We start from the raw sequence: 21,612 nt of genomic DNA, 5'->3' as shown, positions 1-21,612 counted from the left end.
GAGACCTCCACCTATTCAGCTATGCTAATTCAATTAGGTCTCATCAGAACGCATTAGCTCTCCCCAGCCCCGCAGCCAATCCCCCTAGCCCCCATCCAGCAGATTCAATTAGCCTCGCTGGAAATAAGATGATCACAATGTAGAGGCCGTCATTAGAGCTGAATTAGCTGTCACTTAAAGCACAGGTCCACTAGACGTTGCCAGACCTCGGTTAGTCTGGCTGCCCGGCTCTACCAGAAACCAGACACACCCTGACTGCACCGGACAGCAGAGCAACCAGGGCTGGGCTGGGGAGAGGGGGGCGACGTCTGCTTTAAGGGAGTCGCTGGGAGTAGAAGAGGGATCCAATAGATGGGTTGCGATTATAAATGAGAGCCTTTATAATAACACTGCTATAACCAGCCTGTGTTACAGTGAACAGTTGCTAAAGCCATGAGCGAGTCTGGATCAAGGTGATGATGGAAACTATCAACCTAAATGCGTAAGTGTTGTATATTAATGAGGAATATATGTGAAGATATACATGTTCAATGTAAGGCTAACCAAGAAAGAGGACAAACTAAGAGCTATTGGCTAACATATCCTCTTTTTTTTAACAGTGTGAATGTGCTATTCTGCTTTTAATTAAAAGCAGCGTTCAAGATCCGTGTGCATGTGCGTGTGAGTGAGAGAGCGAGCGACAGATGAGGAACCCGAGTGCACACGAAACGTGTTCAATGTCAAAACACTAAGGGCGTGAGGTACTATTTCACAACATTAACCTTGCTATACCCCATTCGAGGCCTCCCTCTCTCTCCTTTCCTCCCTCGCTCACACTTATCCATCAAAGTCACAGAGGTTTGAACAGTCGACCCTCAGGAGCTGCTTTTCCAATCAGCCTGTAATGAAACTGAAGTTTGGTCTGGTTCCTAGTTCCAAACTCTCTAGCTGCCTGCACTGAAATGCCTGTGAATACTGCTCTGGGCTGGGGGAGAGGGACATGGGGAAAGAGCAGCCACACAAATCATGGGGTACTTGTCATCCACAGTTAACTCTTCCCACATTCCATACAATACAGAGTATTGGGAGAACCAGGCCCAGTTCAAAACACATAACGCAGCAACAACAATGCAGAGTAGTATAGCACAGTCCCCGGGGGAACCAGGCCCAGTTCAAAACGCATAACACAACAACAAACATTTGTGCCCCCCTCCCCCTCCCCCCCGTTCACTTGTGTCCAGAGCTCTCCCCTTGAGCTGGACCCTAATGGGCCCAACAAAGAACTAACCAAGTGTCAAGCCCCAGCATGCATCATTCTCTCCTTTTAAGTGTATAGACATTTATATATCAACGTGTCTGGTTGTTTAAAAACTAGCAGCAAGGACATGACCCGTCCATTATAGATGTGGCTGACATGCAGCTAGGGTAAATGTTCTTCGGGGGCCTCATTAGCTCGAAAGTGATACATATAATTAATATTTCAACAGATTAGTGGGGGACACTGGAGGATTGGCCTTTTGAGCGTGGAGACGGGAGTGTGCACTCTCCGCGTCACAGCCTCCTCCTGTGTGTGTGTGTGTGTGTGTGTGTGTGTGTGTTTATCTCCCAAGGCTCAACTCACCTTTGCATGGATGCGTTGACAGTGAGCGCAGTCGGGTAGGGGTGTCTAAAACCCTGGTAAACAGGTTGACCTTGCCTAGGAGAAGGACAAAGAAGAGAGGGAGGTAAAGAAACATGGTTGATGGAAGTAGAGGAGGTAAAGCCCTCTCCCTCTCTCCCTGATCGCAGGCCTCTTTATTCTCATTTGATCAGGACTAAAATCTAGGGGATTGCAGAGTGCGGATCAAAGGAGAGGCAAACTCCGAACAATTTGAATGCCACAAATCTGATACGAATGGCTAATTAAATTTCATAACCCTTCGCGTGTCGACGGAGAGGGGGCCCCTTCCTCCCCGAGCTGAAACTAGGTGTTTTGTTGTGATAATTAAAGACGAAGCGCAACTCTTTAATGGAGCCATCACGCTAATTGAGGTCTACACATCTAAAGACAAACAATAATGAATGTAAATTTATACCAAAATAAAGTGCAGCAAATCAAAGGGTGCCGCGGCTGTGCTCGGAACCTCTCCTGGTATTTAGATTGCGGTGAGAAAACATTAAATTAACAGAGCTTAATTTGTAGCCTTTTGTCATATTAACAAGTGTTGACAAGAGTCACCCAGGGATAGCTCCCATGTGGAATTGTGGGTAAAATACGGGCAATCACGGTTCATTGCTCTAATTGGACAATACAGAGACATGCAAAATAGCATTCGACACAAAGTTGGGGTTGGAGGGGGGTTTAGGAAACCACAGTGTGCTTCTGTGGCCCATGAGTCAGTCCATTGCTTGAATGTATAAACTGGAGACACTGGTAGAGAGGGAGACTTAGCCATTCTCTCTGCAATGTGGGCAGCTAGGAGTCAAATCAGTGCCTGATCAAAATTGAGAGGACCCAGTTTGAGATAAGTGGATACAGAGCTTTCCCTATGCGCTCTGCTTATGATGTTACCAGTCTGGAAAATACTGAAACCAAGCTATATTAGCATACACAACAAACCAGACGACATTGCCTCTGACGGAGAACTATTTGACGTTATATCTTCTACATTAGAGATGCTGATTTTACAACGTAATGTACTACAGAACTGAATGCTCTTAATCTACATCTAGACATAGTTACAAACAACGACAACAGCGCATGCTTAGAGTACTACAACATACTTAATGACAGGTAATTGGTATTTTATTAGGATCCCCATTAGCTGTTGCATAAGCAGCAGCTACTCTTCCTGGGGTCCACACAAAACAGAACACATAATACAGAATGACATAATACAGAACATCATTAGACAAGAACAGCTCAAGGACAGAACAACATACATTTAAGGGGACGGGTCATTAAGAAGAGAGTAATAGAATGTTGCTTACTGTGGTACTAACCACCCTAGCGGATGGGGGATCTGGCCTACAGCACCAGGTGAGAGAGGGTAATAGGGAGATATGTCTGGGTGTTGTGGAGCCCTTGGAATTCCTGGAGAGAACGAGAGAGAAAGGGTAGAGGGACAAAGAGAGGGAGAGGGCAAACAGTTATCAAATTGTTCCCAACATCGCAGCCCCCCCCCCACCCCCCACAACCAAAATAAAAGTCCGTGTTAAATTAATCCTTTGTGAGTTTCACAATTGAACAAAGTAGACATCACTGGAAGCTGGGTGGGTTTGGGAGGAGGAGGAGGAGGAGGAGGAGGAGGTGCGGTTGCGCCCGCATGTTCACAGTGCTAAATCACACGGCCTGATCAAAGCTGTTCCGAGTCAGGCGGTACGGTGGCATAACGTGTTGAGAGAGACCGAGAGAAAGAAAGAAGGGGGGTGGGAACTACCCCAACATGATCCTGTCACATTAGTCTCCTATTGAATGAGAGGATTAACAACGTGTGATAATTGAGGTTTAGAAGCTAACATAACAAACGATGTGTACAGTCTCATACAGATGAAATTGACATCTGTTCCTTTAGAGGGCTGCAGGTAGAGCTTAACTCTAAAATAAACCGGGTCTGACCCAGCAAGTCATCTGACTGTCGTGAGCATGAATGAAGTGATGTTATAACTCTTCGTGTTATTCATGACCAGCTTGTTTCATAGCTTGTTGGCTTACCCAATATACTGTGTTACATGTTGTATTAGCCTAGCTGTTTTCAACTGACATAGGCTCTTATGACTGTCTATGACACCTATTATGACATGCCTATGCCATTATAAAGTCAGTCTTATAAATAGGGGCCCTTGGTCTCCTGCTTCTCTTTAGCAGAAGTATTTATGTTCCACTATTCATCTTCATGTTTAACAAAGATGAACAGTGACAGATGTCCTACATAAGGACAGCTCTCACAGAGGGCGAAACGATCACACGTTTGCCAATGTCGCTTTCACTTACTGTGGCAGCTGACAGGCAAAGAAAACACGCACACAAGCCACCCAAAACATTAGGTCTCCAAAGGTCTGTCGTAAAAAATTCCTCAAGACCAAAAAAGGAGAAATAGAGAAAGCAAAGAAATAATGGCTTTTCCATTTTTCCAGTGTTGAGCGTTAAAACGCGTCAAGGAAGTGTTTGAATTCCACTGGCAGACAGCATAGCAGAGGAACTTTGATTGTCTCCGGTGCATTCTTTCACAGTGGGCCTGCCTGGCCTGCGTGTCGGTGCAGCAGTTTTTGGCAGGTGCCGATATGGCCACAGTGGACCCAGATAAAGAGTTCTGCAGAAATTGAACCTGGCCGCATGAATCCATCCACAGCCTGTATGTTGCCGGTGTGTGTCACACCCAAAGCAACAAGGCAGAGCCGGGTATGTGGAAAGCAGACGTTCAGTTCAGTGACAGGTACCTAAAGAATCCTTTGTGCATCCAAAAAATAGAAAAACTCTCACTGGTCTCTTAATCTGACGGCAAACTAATTGTGAACAATTAGGATAAAAAAAAAAATGAATCACAAGTTATAGATCGTTAATTATGCATTTGATGCTGAGAAGGGTTCCAAAAATGTTGCTGTAGGACCTAGTTCTGTAGACATAATGGCTCTGACTGACACACTACTCAGAGGAAAGCGTTCTGAATGTTGCTCTCCATTGCTATCCAGTGCTGAGGCCTTAATATAGCTGGTTAATTAATTAAACACTAAGCTCAATTAAGCAAGGCCATTAACTGGCACATTAAACAGCCGTGGGGTCGTTATTATTGCTCCTTTGTGAGGACAATCGTAATAAGAGACCATTATGACCCCAAAACCCTAACAAAACAACCAGACACCTTTCAAAGCAATGCTTACCACTGTACAACATACTGAAAGTAAGTTACCCTATTAGGTCATAATGTTTATTGCAGGTGGACAAGTCAGATGGGGGGGGGGGGGGGGGGGGGGTATGTAGGAGAGGGGCATTCAGCCGTGTGAGGTTCCACACACCTACCTCCTCCTGTAGTGTCAGAACAGAGAGAGGAAGCAGTGACCCTCCCCTACCTGCCAGAGCATGTGTGCAGAGACGCTCAAGGGACTGGGGTCAACAGGCTTACTTCTGCAGGTCCAGAGACACAATAGCACAGGCCATGAAGGAGAGAGAAGCTCTCTGTCTCTCTCTGAGTAGCCCTGACTGTTGTCTGCCCTCAAATATCTCAGACCTGGTCAGCGGGGATTTCCACGTAACACGATAACTTGGATCGACACACTAGCTTCGCCCTCATGTGGGTGCTAGCAGGCTAGGTAGTGCTAGGTATTAACAGTCAATCCAGAAGGGGGCTGGAATCTATCGTGAGCTTCGATTGGTCAATAGCGCTGCGATGTTGCGGAGTACTTGCATAAAGTTCAGCTTTTCTATACGCTCCCTGACCCATGCTCGCGCCACCCATCGGTCCCCACGCCCACCTCCTTCCCCTCCACTGAAACTGATTGGCATCCGAAGTTTCAGCGCCACCTGCCCTGTGATCCACGGTGGAAATCCACTGTCAAAGAACGCAGGCCCTGCAAAGCTGTACTTTGTGAGGGCTATATCTTCCATAAATACAATGAGGTGGTGGCTGCATAAATGAACAGTGTGGACATTTATATGTGGACAACAATGACAATTCTTTGTTCTGTTGAAGGTATGTATGGTAATAACTGTTAATAACTGGTAATAACTAGAATATCACTGTTTGGATTTGAGGACTGAGTGGCTGGAGAGTTAATCATTTGCAAACCATGTTAACCATTTCGCAACTGGGCCTCAGTGTAGTGTAGTGTAGTGTAGTCTGTCTTACCTGTTTTGGGGTCCACATCTCCCTGTAGGTGCGGAGGGGGGTTGCCCGGTGTGAAGTGTTCATTGCTGTAGGTGATCAGAGGCGTGAGCGGGTGCACGTGGTGAGGGTGCTGTACCACTGGGACCTTATTAGACTAGAGAGCGAGAGAGAGAGAGCGAGAGAGAGAGAGAGAGAGAGCGAGAGAGAGAGAGAGAGAGAGAGAGAGAGAGAGAGAGAGAGAGAGAGAGAGAGAGAGAGAGAGAGAGAGAGCAGAGAGAGAGAGAGAGAGAGAGAGAGAGAGAGAGAGAGAGAGAGAGAGAGAGAGAGAGAGAGAGAGAGAGAGAGAGAGAGAGCGAGAGAGAGAGAGAGAGAGAGAGAGAGAGAGAGAGAGAGAGAGAGAGAGAGAGAGAGAGCGAGAGAGAGAGAGGAGAAGTGCATGTTAATATTTGGGGTAGAGATTGCAGGCTCCTACAGGAGAATTCTAACATGGCTCAGAAAGCTGTTGAAAAACGAGAGCTATCAAATGATCGACCCCCTCGGAGTGCCAAACCGCCAGAGCCGAGTGAAAATAGTGTGGTTTGTAATTAACAACACTTCTGCGGTGACACTCAGTAATGCCATCTCAGACGCAGGGCTGCCATTTTAAATTTGGATTGAGGCTGCATGACAAGGGGGCTTCAACCAAACACGTGTAAAATCCACAGCCATTGTAACAGCAGACAGCAACACTCCACCATCCAATCCCCCCACTCTCCTTTAGTGGTTTATCCCACTGATTCCCTCTCCTCCTTCTGATCTCTACCCCCCCTCTCTCTGTCTCCCCCAGTGCCTGGTTTTGGGGGGTAGAGGAGGAGGGGAGGTAAAGGGGATAGGGGGACGTTGTAATAAATCAATTTCTACATATTTGCCAAATGAGTTTTAGCTATGTAATCTGCTCTTTGTACCACTAAATGACGCAGGCCCCTTTTTCAATTACCAAAAGATGATAGTTAAGCTGAGGGGTTCTCCGCTATGGGCCCCATGATAACCAGAGCTTAGCCCCCTTTTCTCCAGGCACACACACACACACACACACACTAACCAGATTAGTGTTCTGGTACAAACCACTAGCGGTGAGCTGGTCTTGCTCTTCAACCGATATTCTATTCCGTCCCTAGGCAGTCAAAGAGGCATCACTAATCAGGCTTACGATAACATGGCTGATGTGTGCTGGGGAGAAGGAGACAGGGAGCTAGCTGGGTTGTGTGTGTGTGTGTGTGTGTGTGTGTGTGTGTGTGTGTGTGTGTGTGTGTGTGTGTGTGTGTGTGTGTGTGTGTGTGTGTGTGTGTGTGTGTGTGTGTATAGAGAGGGAGGGAGTATGAAGGTGCAACGGGGGTGTGGGTAATATTCCAGTCTAACAGTCCAAACACTCATTAGCTACCCTAACCATGGTGAGACACCAACCCAAAGCCTGGCTATGGCAATTTTCCAACAGACTTTGAAATGCATTTAAGGGGGAGAGGGAGGGATAATACATGGACTCTATGCCCATTTAACTATACAAATGCAAAGCTGAGGGCCCTAGGCAAGACACATGTGTGCAGAGCTTAATGCTGAAAAGCCATCATCATCTCCATACTCTGGCTGAGCTTACTGTGAGCACTGTATGAAATAAATGGCCTATTCTATGTGACTGACTACCAGACCAATTGACCCTACAATGTTCCATACCCAGGGTGGGTGGCAAAAGGGGTTGGTCTGGACTGTACCAGGCTGGAGTGGGTAAAGTACCCTTCCAGACCTCCCCCTTCAGTGGGGCTGTGAGAGGGGTAGAGAGGAGAGGGGAGGAGAGGGGTAGAGGGGAGAGGGGAGAGGGAGGGAGGGATCATTCCCCACTGCCATGGTCCCAATGAAAGATTAATGAACCCAGTAGGACTACTGGGAGACATGGAGAGACTCTGGGGACTCATTCAGCCCTGAGCTCAAAAGACTGGAGAGAGAGAAAGGAGAGAAAGGAGAGAGAGAGAGAGAGAGAGAGAGAGAGAGGGGGGGTGGAGGTACACGCCTCGTTAAAATGAACACAAGACACAAATCAACATGTTTCTCCCCCACAGTCCCCCTATCTAGAAATCTAGAATGGAGGGTTCAATAAATATTGAGGGAGATGACAGCTGCCAAACACTGCTGACGAAGGTAGCCATTGAGCAGCGCACTGGTTACCCCAAACGGCCTTCTCTCCTCCTAACCCCTTTCCCCTCCTCCTCTACCCCCCTCAGTAATGATGTGAAAGAATGTTGTCAATTCTCCCTGTGCCGAAAGGCTTTAGTGGCCATTTAAATGAGTTATTTTGTCCAGGGCCCTCTCCATTGAGAGACAGTTTAAAATGCCCATCCACTGAGTCTCCATTGAGAGACAGTTTAAAATGCCCATCCACTGAGTCTCCATTGAGAGACAGTTTAAAATGCCCATCCACTGAGTCTCCATTGAGAGAGAGTTTAAATGCCCATCCACTGAGTCTCCATTGAGAGACAGTTTAAAATGCCCATCCACTGAGTCTCCATTGAGAGACAGTTTAAAATGCCCATCCACTGAGTCTCCATTGAGAGAGAGTTTAAAATGCCCATCCACTGAGTCTCCTTTCAGAGACAGTTTAAAATGCCCATCCACTGAGTCTCCTTTCAGAGACAGTTTAAAATGCCCATCCACTGAGTCTCCATTGAGAGAGAGGGAGAGAGGGATGGAGAGAGAGATGGATGGATGGATGGAGAGACAGAGAGAGAGAGAGAGAGAGAGGGAGGAAGGGAGAGAGACAGCGAAGGAGACGAGAGAAAGAGAGTGAGCGAGAGGGTGAGAGAATGAAGGAGAGACAGACAGCAAAAGAGGAAAAGAAAGAGAGAGAGAAAGAGAGAGAGAGAGAGACAACCGATTTACATCACAGTCACTTCAGAGGCTAACAGGCCTCCATTTCAGAAGCCCCGAGCAGAGCCAGGTAAATAATAGCCAAGACAAGCGCTCCAGTTTATGTGGCTTCTGGGTCCACGCGGACACTGCTGCTGTTTGGCTACTGTAGCGGCCAGCCTCTCTCTGTCTCACTGAGGGGAGGATCACAACCCCCCCAGGAAGGGAGCAGGGAAAAGGGAGGAGTAATGTCACACACAGAGAGAATAATGCAGAAGCAACAGAGGTGTGCTGCCTTACAGAGAAAGCTTGGCTGTATCAAGTCTAAAGAATAAATGCATTCTGAATTCTTTCTAATGATTGTTTCGCCGTGCAGTTATTCTAAAACAACTCTCAGTGATATGCTTGCAGTAGGTGTGCAGCAAGAGGTGTGCGCCAGCGATTCTCTGCCACTTCCATTTGGGTCAAGTCGACTCACACACCTCTACGTGACCTAGAGTCCAGAGTTCCCTGACAAGCTCATGAGTTGAGCTTCTGCACACTCACACAGAGAGCAGGTGGGCCATCCCAGATTCCAACACCTACAGTGCAGAGCCCATCTGGACTGTAACACATTCCCAGAGCTCTAGCGGATCATCCGTGGAGAGAAGCAGGATTATTTGTTTTGTTTTACTGCTGTGAGACCAATAAAACCTGAAGTTCAGGCCTTTTTTGCAGGTGCACACCATATGCCTTCGATCAACAATACATTTTTGCTTCTAGAAAATAAAATACAGCCTACACTGTACACTGTACACACACACCTCTTCCATTCAAGTGAATCCAAGCCCTGCTCTACCTGTGTAAGCCAGACCTCGGTGAAGCGTCTGCTTTTTACACCCTCGGACAACAGGCGCTGACGGAATCACAACACAGCTCCGCAAAACAAGCGGAGCATTATGCAAAGCACGCACACTACGCAAAGGAACTAGGTGGGAGTATTTTCTCTGTTTCTCTACAAAGGCAGGAGCAAAGCTGACTTCCTGGCCCTTCTGTTTCAATCAATCTCACCACTTCCTGCATTACAATAGACAGAAATATATCAGGAGACCAGTCATGAGAGAGCTGCTGAGTACAGTGCGTACACACACACACACACACACACACACACACACACACACACACACACACACACACACACACACACACACACACACACACACACACACACACACACACACACACACACACACACACACACACACACACACACACACACACCTCTGACTTTGTATGCACTGCTGTTCCTTGATGTTCATTTTGAACCAAAGTGTCCTGCAGCAATTCCAACCGCTGAATGGCTAAGCTCTTTCCAGAAGACCTGCAGTACTTGCACACACACACAAACACTACTTTATTAAAATATAGAAAATACAAAAATGATTCACACTGCCAAGAAAGAGCTATGTTTTCCCTCGAGAAAGGTTTGCGTGAGTGTGTGTGAGAGCGTGCGTGTCGACGTGAGCGTACGCGTCTGTACGCTGAACACCATCGGTGCGAGTGACAGCCGCAGGGCTCAGGGTTTTGACCCCTGGTGGTGACCTCACTAGTGTCTGGGCTGTGTGGACGGAGAGAGGGCCTGTGTGTTTGTGTGCAGGCTCTCTGGTTGCCACGGAGAGGCAGTGTCACACTCACTCAGCATCGTTGTCCGGCCCCCTGACCCCAAGGCTTTCCCATCAGCCACTCACGCACTGGGGCTGATGTAGGGCGGACACAACTTGACAGAGTTGGTTAGGTACCCTCTTTCTCTCATACTGCCTTGTGCTCTATGGTTCAACTGACCATGGTTTTGGATCTGAAGATATCAAGTGGTATTTGACGTTCAAATGGTATGTTAGAGTCAGTAACTATGTTTTAATGATGTATTGCTTATCAATTAGTCTAGTTACAAACTTCCTTAAATAAATAAGAGGAAACTAGGCTAATCAAACTGTCTTTTTTTTTTACTCTTACAACACGCTCTTTTTTATTTAAAAAAAAAACATTTTTATTTATTTAACCTTTATTTAACTAGGCAAGTCAGTTAAGAACAAATTCTTATTTACAATGACGGCCTACCGGGGACTTCACCACAGATATGTGGGAATGACAGTTACAAGAGGATGCCCTGTGAGAGACAGAAGGAAAGGGACAGGAGGAGGACAGAGAGAAAGAGAGAGAGGGGCCCTGGAGAGAGAAAAAAAGGACAGGGAAAAGCTGTTGGCCTTGCATATCCGCTTGGTGGCACCTTGCAGGGCAATTTGAAGACTAAATGTGAAGGTGGCGACCTTGTGGCCCCTGGGGGGCCTAGCGCGTCTCTCCGTCCTTTGTGTCATGATATGATGAGTTGTCACAATGGCTTGCGGGCTGTAATGAGCTGTAGTGGGGATGAGCCGGGGAGGGGAAGTTGGGGGGGCCGACAGCGTAGTGATGGATAGGGGTACTCACAGGCCCACAAATTCCAGAGCAAACAGAAGTGGCTGCCAAGGCCCTGAACCGCTCCCAAAACGTGCCAGTTTGCAGAAAACACAAACTGTACAAGGGGAGTGGGAGGTAGGGATGGAAAGAGAAAGAGGGAATGATTGGAGTGTGTGTGTCTGTGGACTTTGATAAGCGCAAAAAAGCAACACACAAACTGATGTCATTACCATGGCAACATGAAATTATTGTCCACAGTAACTGTTATTGGCAGGATAGGATCTATTTTCATAAAACATTCAAGTTTTCCTCAGAGTGCCCCTCCCCTTCCTCAGAGTTCCCCTTCCCCTTCCTAAGAGTGCCCCTCCCCTTCCTCAGAGTGCCCCTTCCCCTTCCTCAGAGTGCCCCTTCCCTTCCTAAGAGTGCCCCTTCCCCTTCCTAAGAGTGCCCCTTCCCCTTCCTCAGAGTGCCCCTTCCCTTCCTCAGAGTGCCCCTTCCCCTTCCTCAGAGTGCCCCTCCCCTTCCTCAGAGTGCCCCTTCCCCTTTCTAAGAGTGCCCCTTCCCCTTCCTCAGAGTGCCCCTCCCCTTCCTCAGAGTTCCCCTTCCCCTTCCTAAGAGTGCCCCTCCCCTTCCTCAGAGTGCCCCTTCCCTTCCTAAGAGTGCCCCTCCCCTTCCTCAGAGTGCCCCTTCCCCTTCCTAAGAGTGCCCCTCCCCTTCCTCAGAGTGCCCCTTCCCCTTCCTAAGAGTGCCCCTCCCCTTCCTCAGAGTTCCCCTTCCCCTTTCTAAGAGTGCCCCTTCCCTTCCTCAGAGTGCCCCTTCCCCTTCCTCAGAGTGCCCCTTCCCCTTCCTCAGAGTGCCCCTTCCCCTTCCTTAGAGTGCCCCTTCCCCTTCCTCAGAGTGCCCCTTCCCCTTCCTCAGAGTGCCCCTTCCCCTTCCTCAGAGTGCCCCTTCCCCTTCCTTAGAGTGCCCCTTCCCCTTCCTCAGAGTGCCCCTTCCCCTTCCTCAGAGTGCCCCTTCCCCTTCCTCAGAGTTCCCCTTCCCCTTCCTCAGAGTGCCCCTTCCCCTTCCTCAGAGTGCCCCTTCCCCTTCCTAAGAGTGCCCCTTCCCCTTCCTAAGAGTGCCCCTTCCCCTTCCTCAGAGTGCCCCTCCCCTTCCTCAGAGTGCCCCTTCCCCTTCCTCAGAGTGCCCCTTCCCCTTCCTCAGAGTGCCCCTTCCCTTCCTCAGAGTGCCCCTTCCCCTTCCTCAGAGTGCCCCTTCCCCTTCCTCAGAGTGCCCCTTCCCCTTCCTTAGAGTGCCCCTTCCCCTTCCTCAGAGTGCCCCTTCCCCTTCCTCAGAGTGCCCTTTCCCCTTCCTCAGAGTGCCCCTTCCCCTTCCTCAGAGTGCCCCTTCCCCTTCCTCAGAGTGCCCCTTCCCCTTCCTCAGAGTGCCCCTTCCCCTTCCTAAGAGTGCCCCTTCCCCTTCCTAAGAGTGCCCCTTCCCCTTCCTAAGAGTGCCCCTTCCCCTTCCTCAGAGTGCCCCTTCCCCTTCCTAAGAGTGCCCCTTCCCCTTCCTAAGAGTGCCCCTTCCCCTTCCTCAGAGTGCCCCTTCCCCTTCCTAAGAGTGCCCCTTCCCCTTCCTCAGAGAGCCCCTCCCCTTCCTCAGAGTGCCCCTTCCCCTTCCTCAGAATGCCCCTTCCCTTCCTCAGAGTGCCCCAGGCAAAAATATTCTAATCTCCAAGTGATGCACATTTCCCACCTCTGTTTCCAGTAACTACATTTTCCCTCTCACTGTTAGCAGTAAAAACAATCAATTAGATCACCATATTGTAGTCAAAACTGGAAAATTTCTACAGCATTAAATACATACTTTTGTTTACACGTGAAACCAACCTTCACAGTCGTGTTTGCACTAAAATAGTATCTGTCAGTAACATTAAAGGATCTCAGTGCTGCGTTGGGAAAAAATTAAAGAATTTAGGAAGGCGCCAGGCGATCAGAAATGCTATTCCAGAAAGTGGGGAAAGCAGCCCAGCCCAGAGCATCTTGCTCCAGAGACCAAGTCAGTATATTTAAAACTTAATCTATTCACTTTGCTGCATGCTGCTGATCACAAAACCGAACAAAAATGTTATCTGGGCAAAAAGCCTTTGCTCTCATTCTCCATCTCTCTTCATTCAATCTTTCATACCGAAGTCTTTCATTTGTCAAATTTACATTCCACAATATATCTTACACAAAACTTTGTCAATGTGATTTTGAAAAATAATTGTCTGACATTGATTTGAATGTCTTCAATTTTTGAGGTTTATACAAGAGCAACATGAATGCTGTGTGTGTTTATGCTTTCCCGTTAAAATGTAAACATCTCTTGAGCTTTCCTACCTGAGTTGAAGAGGTGTCTCGAAGCAGTACAAGAGCTACACGAGTTCTGTCATCTTTTGAAAGGCAATCAGCGCCTCACATTTTCAGTTGAAAGAGCCAATTATAATTTTGAATTAGACTGCAAAATGAACTGAGGAATATGATAATTTGTGGGTTATTTCAATTATATTTAACATTTCATGGTTAGACGTGAGCATAATCATGTAATTATTTGTCTAGGAAATATTATTCAGCTGGATAACAAGATATGATATTTTGAGGAATAACCATGCAATATTGAAATAACAATTTAAATGTAAATGTGTTAGTAAATAACTGTTTATAGATTTAAAAACAAAATGGCAAAAAGCACAAATATTTCCAATGCTGCTACTTCCGGTTTTTTGGACTGTTTCAGTAAATGTACACTGCTCATTAACATATCCCCACACACACCTCCCATACACACATCAAGATCAAGAACCGACTCCCCGCACATAAACACACACACAGACACCAAAAATAAAGAAGGTTAAGAGTTATAATATTTGAAAGGAAAAAGCGCTCTTTAAAGCCACTTTAAAGCAGATGACCACCAGCTTGCACTTTCAGTGGGGGGAATACCCCCTGGGCCCCCCTTAATCACACCAACCATCATCTGATCCTCAAAGTTCAACGGAAACAAAAAGTGTGGAGCACAGGAATTGAGAGAAAGGGAGATGAAGAGAGACAGAGAGAGGCAGGGGAGTGTGCGTTACTCACCCAGCCACTGAGATTGAGATGCCAGCAGCCAATCTGCTGGAGGAGGGGGAGCCCGGGGGCGAGGACTCCTCCTCTGGAGCACCTCTCCTCCGGCCCCGCTAAAACGCCATCCCGCGGGTACATGACCCCTCGCTCTCCTTTCACCTGCCTCCCACTTCTCCTCCCTTACCACGGCCTTCCCTTTCTTCTTCGCCCACTTTTTCCTCCTCTACTTCGTCTTCTTCGTCTTTTCTTAGACCTCGGTTCTTCATCCCCCAAAGTACTGGAGTGTGTGCAGCTGGGCATGTGCGTGTCCCTCAAACTGAGGCATCCTCATCGCCACACGACGGGTCTATTGTTCAAGGGGTTTTGTGACTGAAGGTACCACAGGCGTATGTCTCTGAAGATCCATGGATGGGGCTCAGGGTCTGGGGCCTAGTGGCCTGCCCCCCCCCCCCCCCCCGTACCTCCCCTAAAACAGCCCGAGGAATCCTCAGCTTCCTCCACCACTCTCAGCAGCCCTTCGCAGCCTCCTCTCTCAGGAAAGTTTGTGCCGGTCACAAGAAATGAAAGCGAGAACACATACCGAGGCGAGAGAAGAAATATCAAGTGCTGCTTCCCGTCTGTGCAGAGAAGTGTTCCCACAAGCAACAAACAAGAAAAAATATAAACAACAAAATCATGTTATTACTCAACTCCCAGATTGCACGCTTGTATCTGTGTATATGTGTGTGTGTGTGTATATATGGGTGTGTATGTGTGTGTGGGCTCTGCAGTCCCTCCAGGATGCCCAGAGTCGAACTGGCGGCTTGAAAAGCTTTGGCTACAACAAGGTAAAGCCAGCAAGGCAAGAGGAAAAAGACAAAGAGGAGAGACGGGGACAAAAAAAGAACAAGACACGACAACATCCACAAAGGGAGGGTAGGCTCAGCAAAGTGTGGCCAACAGTCACTTATCCGTGTGATACTGACAGTCCCCTGTCCAACCCCACTTTCCAGGGGGGAAGGAGAATACGAGAAAGAAAGGTATTTGTCTTCCCTTTGACACGGACGTGACATCTGCATGGGGTTTTCTTTCTGTTTTGTCCTGTCCAACAATAGTGGACGATTCCACTGTTAACTCTTTCTGACTTCTCCGTGTGAGGAGATCAACCAGGCAAGGCCTAAAGCCTCCACACCCCCTACTGCTCTCACTGTACTCCCTCTCTTAAACATTATTATCTTGAGATCATTTCCTCTGAATATTCGGGCCCCACAACCATGCTCCTGTCCCCATCTCTTAGCAGACTCTTAGCACATCCAGGGCGTTTGACCAGGGCAAGCATACCTAGGAGACGTAGAAACCAATTAACACGCAGGGTGAATTAACTCATTTGCACTACAACCTGCTTCACCAAGGTTTAATTAGATATTTTATTTTAAATATAAACGGTTGGTTTCTAATAAATTTATAATTATATCATTGCAATATTACTTAGTGACAAAAAAAAGGTGGAATTGGCCGACGGTATATTCCAAACACATTGTCACTTAATTTTACCGAGTGATAATGAATCTAAAAAAATATTTTAAATATAGGGCCAACTGAAAAGGTGGTCCGGTATATTTCAATATCTGTGCAACAATAAGACAACAACGGAAACAACAAAAACCTACCGCATGGCTTTTATCCAACTATTTTATTTCAATATGTTTTTTCACTTTCTTTCTCTCTCTTTTTTTGCCCTGCTCTTCTCTGGCCTTCGCCAGGCAGTCCCGAGGCCCTTAATGCCAAAACAAAGCACTGGGAATGTCCTTTACACGGCTCCCACAAAAGCAACGAGGCTCCGGCTTGACAAGTAAATGAGCCCCTCACAACGTGGTGGCTAATTGCCCTCCCTCCCTCCATTCACACTCCCGCGACCTCCTTTGTCCCATGTGCACTTTCTTAAGTAAACTGCCAGTTCGCCCGCAAATGATGGACAGCTCCCGATCCGCCGGGCCACAATGGCAACAGTGCGACCAACAGGAGAGACGACTCTGAAAAAAGAGAGAAATAAAAAGACCCTCCATCCCCCTCCACTGTCTCCGGCGTTCGCACTAGACTAAAAAGTGTGCAAGAAAAGAAATGACCGAGAGGAAAGTCTGTAGAAAGACAGAACACCGGAATAGACAGCAATGGACAGAGACCGTTACAAATCCCACTCATTTGGACTTAACTTTGAGGAATATAAGACTGGTCACTAAATGAAAATTACTGGCATAAACTCCAAGAGATGCTCCTAATCTACATACCATGATAATTGATTTCATAGAAAATGTACTGATAATAGAAATTGAGTTTCATTATTTAAAATTTAAAAAAAATTTTTTTTAAAGCAAAATTATTTGAGAACAATAACTATCAAAATTGATAGAAAAAAATATATATAGAAAAATGCATTAGAAGAAACTGAAGAAAAAAGACATGATATTTAGTAATTAAAAGTAGTACGGAGCACTTCACTGTTTTCATTACCTTAATCATAATTGTTATGATTTAATATCAATATCAATATGATTATTTTGACAAAATAATATATATAATTTAAGATTAGTGTTGCCTGAGAAAAAACCCTGTCAGACTGTCAGACAAAGCAATCAAACACTTCCTTTCAACCTGTCACTTAGCAACTAAACGATTATAAATTGCCAAATGGAAGACACACAATAATGTCAACAAACTCCAATAAAATAATTATATTTAAAGCCAGATTTAAAGTACGCTCACATTAGTTGAACAAAGAAAGCACAGGAGGTAATAAATAATGTTGAAGTCTTACCATTTAAAAGAGCTGTATTTGGGATGCTGCTCGGTTCCTGGTTAAAACAAGCATGCTGGCGCTCATGGCAGTGCACAGACTACAACAAGACGCCCATCACCATGTCATCCCCTAATCCACTGGGGGGCAGCACCCCATCTACGACAGCCCCTCGCTAACCAAACGCCCGATCGGCTGAGTCAATAACACACCAGCCCAAAGAAGAGGGAAAAATGAACGGTGGAACACCAGCCAGCGATGGCAAGCGCATCCATGTCCGACAGAGGAGAGCAAGCGCCCCAAACCGGGCTGCAAACACTCAGCCCCCTCATTCAGACACACACACACACTCACTCAGGCAGCTTTGCTCTCCTCCGCATCTGACCAGGAGTCCCTCTCTCCCCCTGGCCCATCTTCATATCCCCCCCTAATAAGCTCTTTCGTGTCCATCTCTCTTTCCATGATAAGTTGCAAGAACAATAAAAAGAAGTGAGAGAAAGAAGTTAGAGATAGGGAGAGAGAGAGGCTTTCCTTCGGCGGCTTGGCAGACATAAAGATAGTCGACTTTTCTATAGGAGTTGCCCTAACTTGGCTAAACTCAAGCAGTGGAGTGTCCCTCGTCATGTCATTAATCCCCAACGCTATCCACGCTCCATTCAATAGGAGTCGGACGAAATAAAACGCAAAATAAAAAACAACACAAGGCAACAACAACAACAACAACAAAAAAGCCAACGAAAGTAATCCGATCGGGCAGCGGGTGTGTGGTGTTGTGGCCACGTTGCCGCCGGTCCTGCCTGCCGATAGCCCCAGATTTTCACGAAGGGACCCCGAGAAATACAACGACACCAAAAGACCAACCAGACATTTATTAACAAAAGACCTGTCGCACTGTTACAGCTTTGCAACCTCTACTGTCTCCCTGTAATCTCTAAAGACAACCGAGAAGAAAAACGAGCCCCGACTCCAAAGTCAAACAAAGCCAGAAGACAAGCTAACAACAGCAGTTAACAATAACAAAAATACTAATACATCGAAACAAGCCGGTAGGGTTCCTAGCAAACTGGCAAAAGGAAATGAAGCCCGGCCAACTGGTGGCTTGAAGAGAGGAAGCCCACTCTTAAAGCCGTGTTCAGACCATCCACCGTACCACCGCTGTGAGCCTTTCAACCATAGCAGAAAAAAATGACTATTGATCTTCAAATGGCGATAATTGAAAAGATCAAAAAGATTAAACAAAAACGAGAATGTGCTGACTTACCATGTTATGATATTTTTTTTGGTTTCAAATTTAAATTTGTTTAAAAAAAAAATATTAGCTCAAAGATGCGGCATCGGAGGTGTCAAATTTTTGTAGCCGTCTCTTGATCGTATTACTTCCGCAGTCCTGGTTTCCAACGTGTCTGAACTTTTCCCTTGTATTTTGTTTGTGGTAACCAGCTTTTTTCCCCTTCCTTAGACTTTAAAAGCATTCAGCTCAGTAAACCAGTAAATTATCTTGCCACCTTGTGCAGCTCTGATGCTTTGGCCGCTAACTTTGGAAGGCCCTTTACTACTGCTTCAAAATTAGCATTGTCAAAGCAGTTAATGAATATTAATATTGTATTTGTCATTGGACCTGGCCCATTGCTGAACTCCAAGTCATCCATCAGGGACAAGATTAAGCACACAATTATTTCTGACTGACAGGGACCAAATCTGGGAGATTTTTTTCTACTCCAACAATTTAAAGAAAAAGACTCCTCATCTTAAGGTGCCTCCCTGGAGACAAGATTAATACACTTTTAATGAATCACGATTTCATTGTGCGTGAGCTGGAGGAACATCAGAAAAATATAAATATTCTGACTAATGATTTTTACAGTTTTTACTGAAAGGACAGAAACCACAAATTACAAATATTTACTGTGACAACATTCCAAAATTATGATCTTTTTTTGTCCTTTTGATAGAACCTGAATTATGAGGGACATTGCTCCCATCCTCATGGAACACTTTCTCCTGGGTGATTTTTAACATGAGTTGGAATGAAGAGGAATGCGCTGCAGACGCGGAATAGTAAATAATCCCTGCACAAATTTGCCATGAAACATTAATCAAAAACCTGGACCTCCAGCGCTCTACGCGGAGCCTGACACAGTGCCGATTGCCATGGACCACACATGCAGCCTTTACCACCACCCGCTACCAACATTTCAACATTAACCGGGAAACCCTTTCCCTAAACCATCAGAACCACCCGCTTACAGTTCAAACCAGAGAACCTTTTCCTACCAGTCTCAAATGCACTACGTACAATCTGGGATGTACATCAAACAACACGTCTGAATAATCACATATTTTCTGATCGAGACTGGCCAGAATAATACCAAGTCGTAATAAAAATGTGTTTTAAACAAATAGCGCCTTAATCACCAGCATTCTTACCTTCACCTGCCTCGCTGAGAACTTAGCCGGGTAACATGCCATTTAGTTCAGTCCTACTGTTAATCCAACATATTTAAAAATATATATATTCTGCAAAAAAATTATTTTGTCTTCTCAGTCATGAGGCGTAAGATTTTGAACAAACAGAAAGCGAACTCGTTTGATAAAAACGATTTTTACCATTCTGTGACGTGCTTTCGCTGCTTTCATTTTCCAGTTATCGGTCAGGGGGGTGACCAAAGTCTGAAGCTTTTTTTTGGGCACGTTAATACTTTCTATATTTTCTCTAGAAAATACTACTATGAAATATAGTAAAATGGTGCTGAGGGGGGTGTACAAAAAATGGCAGATGTGGAGCACTAATGCCACCGGCCCGGTGAATTGGTGCAGTTTGGGGGTCAAGCTTTGGGCGCACCTTGGAGTGTCGGGCCCCTGCCGACCACCCCGCCGGACATTTAATACCATTAGCAACCCTTAGATGAACATTCTAAATTGGGCTTTTGTTCTCAAGGTGCCGATCCGACCCCAACAGCCCACCAGCACTACCGCCCCAAAATACAGATGGTAGTGTCTTTTATCAAATGAAGAAAGCAGTTTAGGACCAACAGCTCCATGTCTACATTTTTCCGCGACTCAAAAAGCCGTCGCCGGGATTTGTATTGAGTGTTTTTATTTTTAGATAAGTATAGTATATAGCTGTCATTTTTATAAGAGATGTATTATATTTTACCTCACTTATGGTTAGTGTGAAATATCATATTTTGATATTGCTTTAAAAATAAATTGAACATAGTCAATATTTGTTTTAATCTACTGCTATATTTAGAGTTATACTTTAACATGGGAGAATATTTTCCAAACATTGCAGTAATAGTTTAATATATGCTGAATTTTACAACATAATTGAGTGTTTCTCATAGATGTACAGTATTTTGTAATTTTACATCGATATACATGTTTATGTCTATGAATAATATAAATAATAATAATAATAACAACAACAACAAAATTAGACACTACACAAATATAATTCTTATTGGATAATGTTGTAATTGACACCGACACACAACCCAATTAATTATGTGTTCACCGGACTCTGTGTTTAAGAGCAAACAGTTATCAGAGAACCCCTCCACATCTTAATGCATGTTGAGAGTCTAAAACAGGTCCAATCTAGGTGAAGGAGAGGAGAGCAGCTCTGTGGCCCAGCGTGATCACATCAGCACTAGTATCAAATTAACTCTCCGACTTTGAAACTTATTGATCTGCTATTAAGACACTAGTGAACTTGATGAAGTGAGTGCTGTAGGTGACTCGGGGACTTCAAAGTCTCGCACCAGCCACATAAAACAAGCCGCTTTGATCCCGCCTCGGATCTGGAGAAGGGGCTTCTGAGGAACCCCCAATTCGTCTCCTCTCTCCTCTACTCTTCTCTCTCCCACTCACCCGAGGCCCGGGCTTTACTACCGGCTCTCTCTTTCTCTCTATTTCTCTCCGGCAGCCTGGAAACCTGGCACACCACTACTGTACAACCACACATACTGTTAATTGCAGCAGATTTAAGGGAATGATTAACATGGAGAAATACAGTAGCTTTTACAGTGGTGCAGATCTCCCTGCTGATTCACACAAACACTCGCATGAAAATACACACACACACACACACACACACACACACACACACACACACACACACACACACACACACACACACACACACACACAGTTTGACTGCGTGCTACGATGCATAAAAAGTCACATTCACGTCGGCTCTGCTGCCGCTTCTAAAGACGTCACCATTACAATTGACTGCTGATAATGAGGGGAGTCTCCTGACCGAGTTTACAGTATGAAATAGTGTAAGGATAAGAGGAACAATGCAGAATGCTAAATCTAGCAATGCTATTGTGTGGTAAAACCCCCCCTCCTTCTCCCCCCGCCCAAGGCAAGTCTTCACACCCACATTAGATACTGCACACTGCCAATCATACCTGGGATTTGTTTCTCCTTTTGTGCCACTGGGTGGAGGTAGTAGTTAATGTTTTCAGTTCACACTAAATCACAATTACATACTGAGTAATAAACAAATCCAGACAAGCCCACGGAACACCATCTTTTCCGGGCAAACCCTCTACAGGGGCTACTTTAATGAACCTAACACAAAAAACAGAGTCTGACCCACTCAGAAGAAGTCCTATCTGCTCTCTCCATTCCACTACTAGAACAGCCG

At 46.0% G+C, this 21,612-nt stretch overlaps 1 protein-coding gene across 31 annotated transcripts in view; it reads right to left on the bottom strand.

Moving 5' to 3' along the window:
- The window catches only part of LOC139570202 (transcription factor 7-like 2), a 108,252-nt gene that overhangs the window by 13,295 nt on the left and 73,345 nt on the right, over nt 1-21,612 (bottom strand). For 29 of the 31 annotated variants that reach the window (XM_071391869.1, XM_071391868.1, XM_071391843.1 and 26 more), the window contains 3 exons: nt 5,805-5,937; nt 2,950-3,052; nt 1,601-1,675 (listed from right to left, as the gene is read on the bottom strand). In XM_071391869.1, the coding sequence (XP_071247970.1) occupies nt 1,601-1,675; nt 2,950-3,052; nt 5,805-5,937 (311 nt within the window). Of the gene's footprint in view, nt 1-1,600; nt 1,676-2,949; nt 3,053-5,804; nt 5,938-14,197; nt 14,619-21,612 lie in introns of those variants that run through there. The other 2 variants (XM_071391862.1, XM_071391867.1) reach the window with 2 other exon arrangements.

Source organism: Salvelinus alpinus, chromosome 3 (assembly GCF_045679555.1).
Source record: "Salvelinus alpinus chromosome 3, SLU_Salpinus.1, whole genome shotgun sequence".
Taxonomy (NCBI): Eukaryota; Metazoa; Chordata; class Actinopteri; order Salmoniformes; family Salmonidae; genus Salvelinus; species Salvelinus alpinus.
This window is presented reverse-complemented; position numbering and strand designations above follow the sequence as displayed.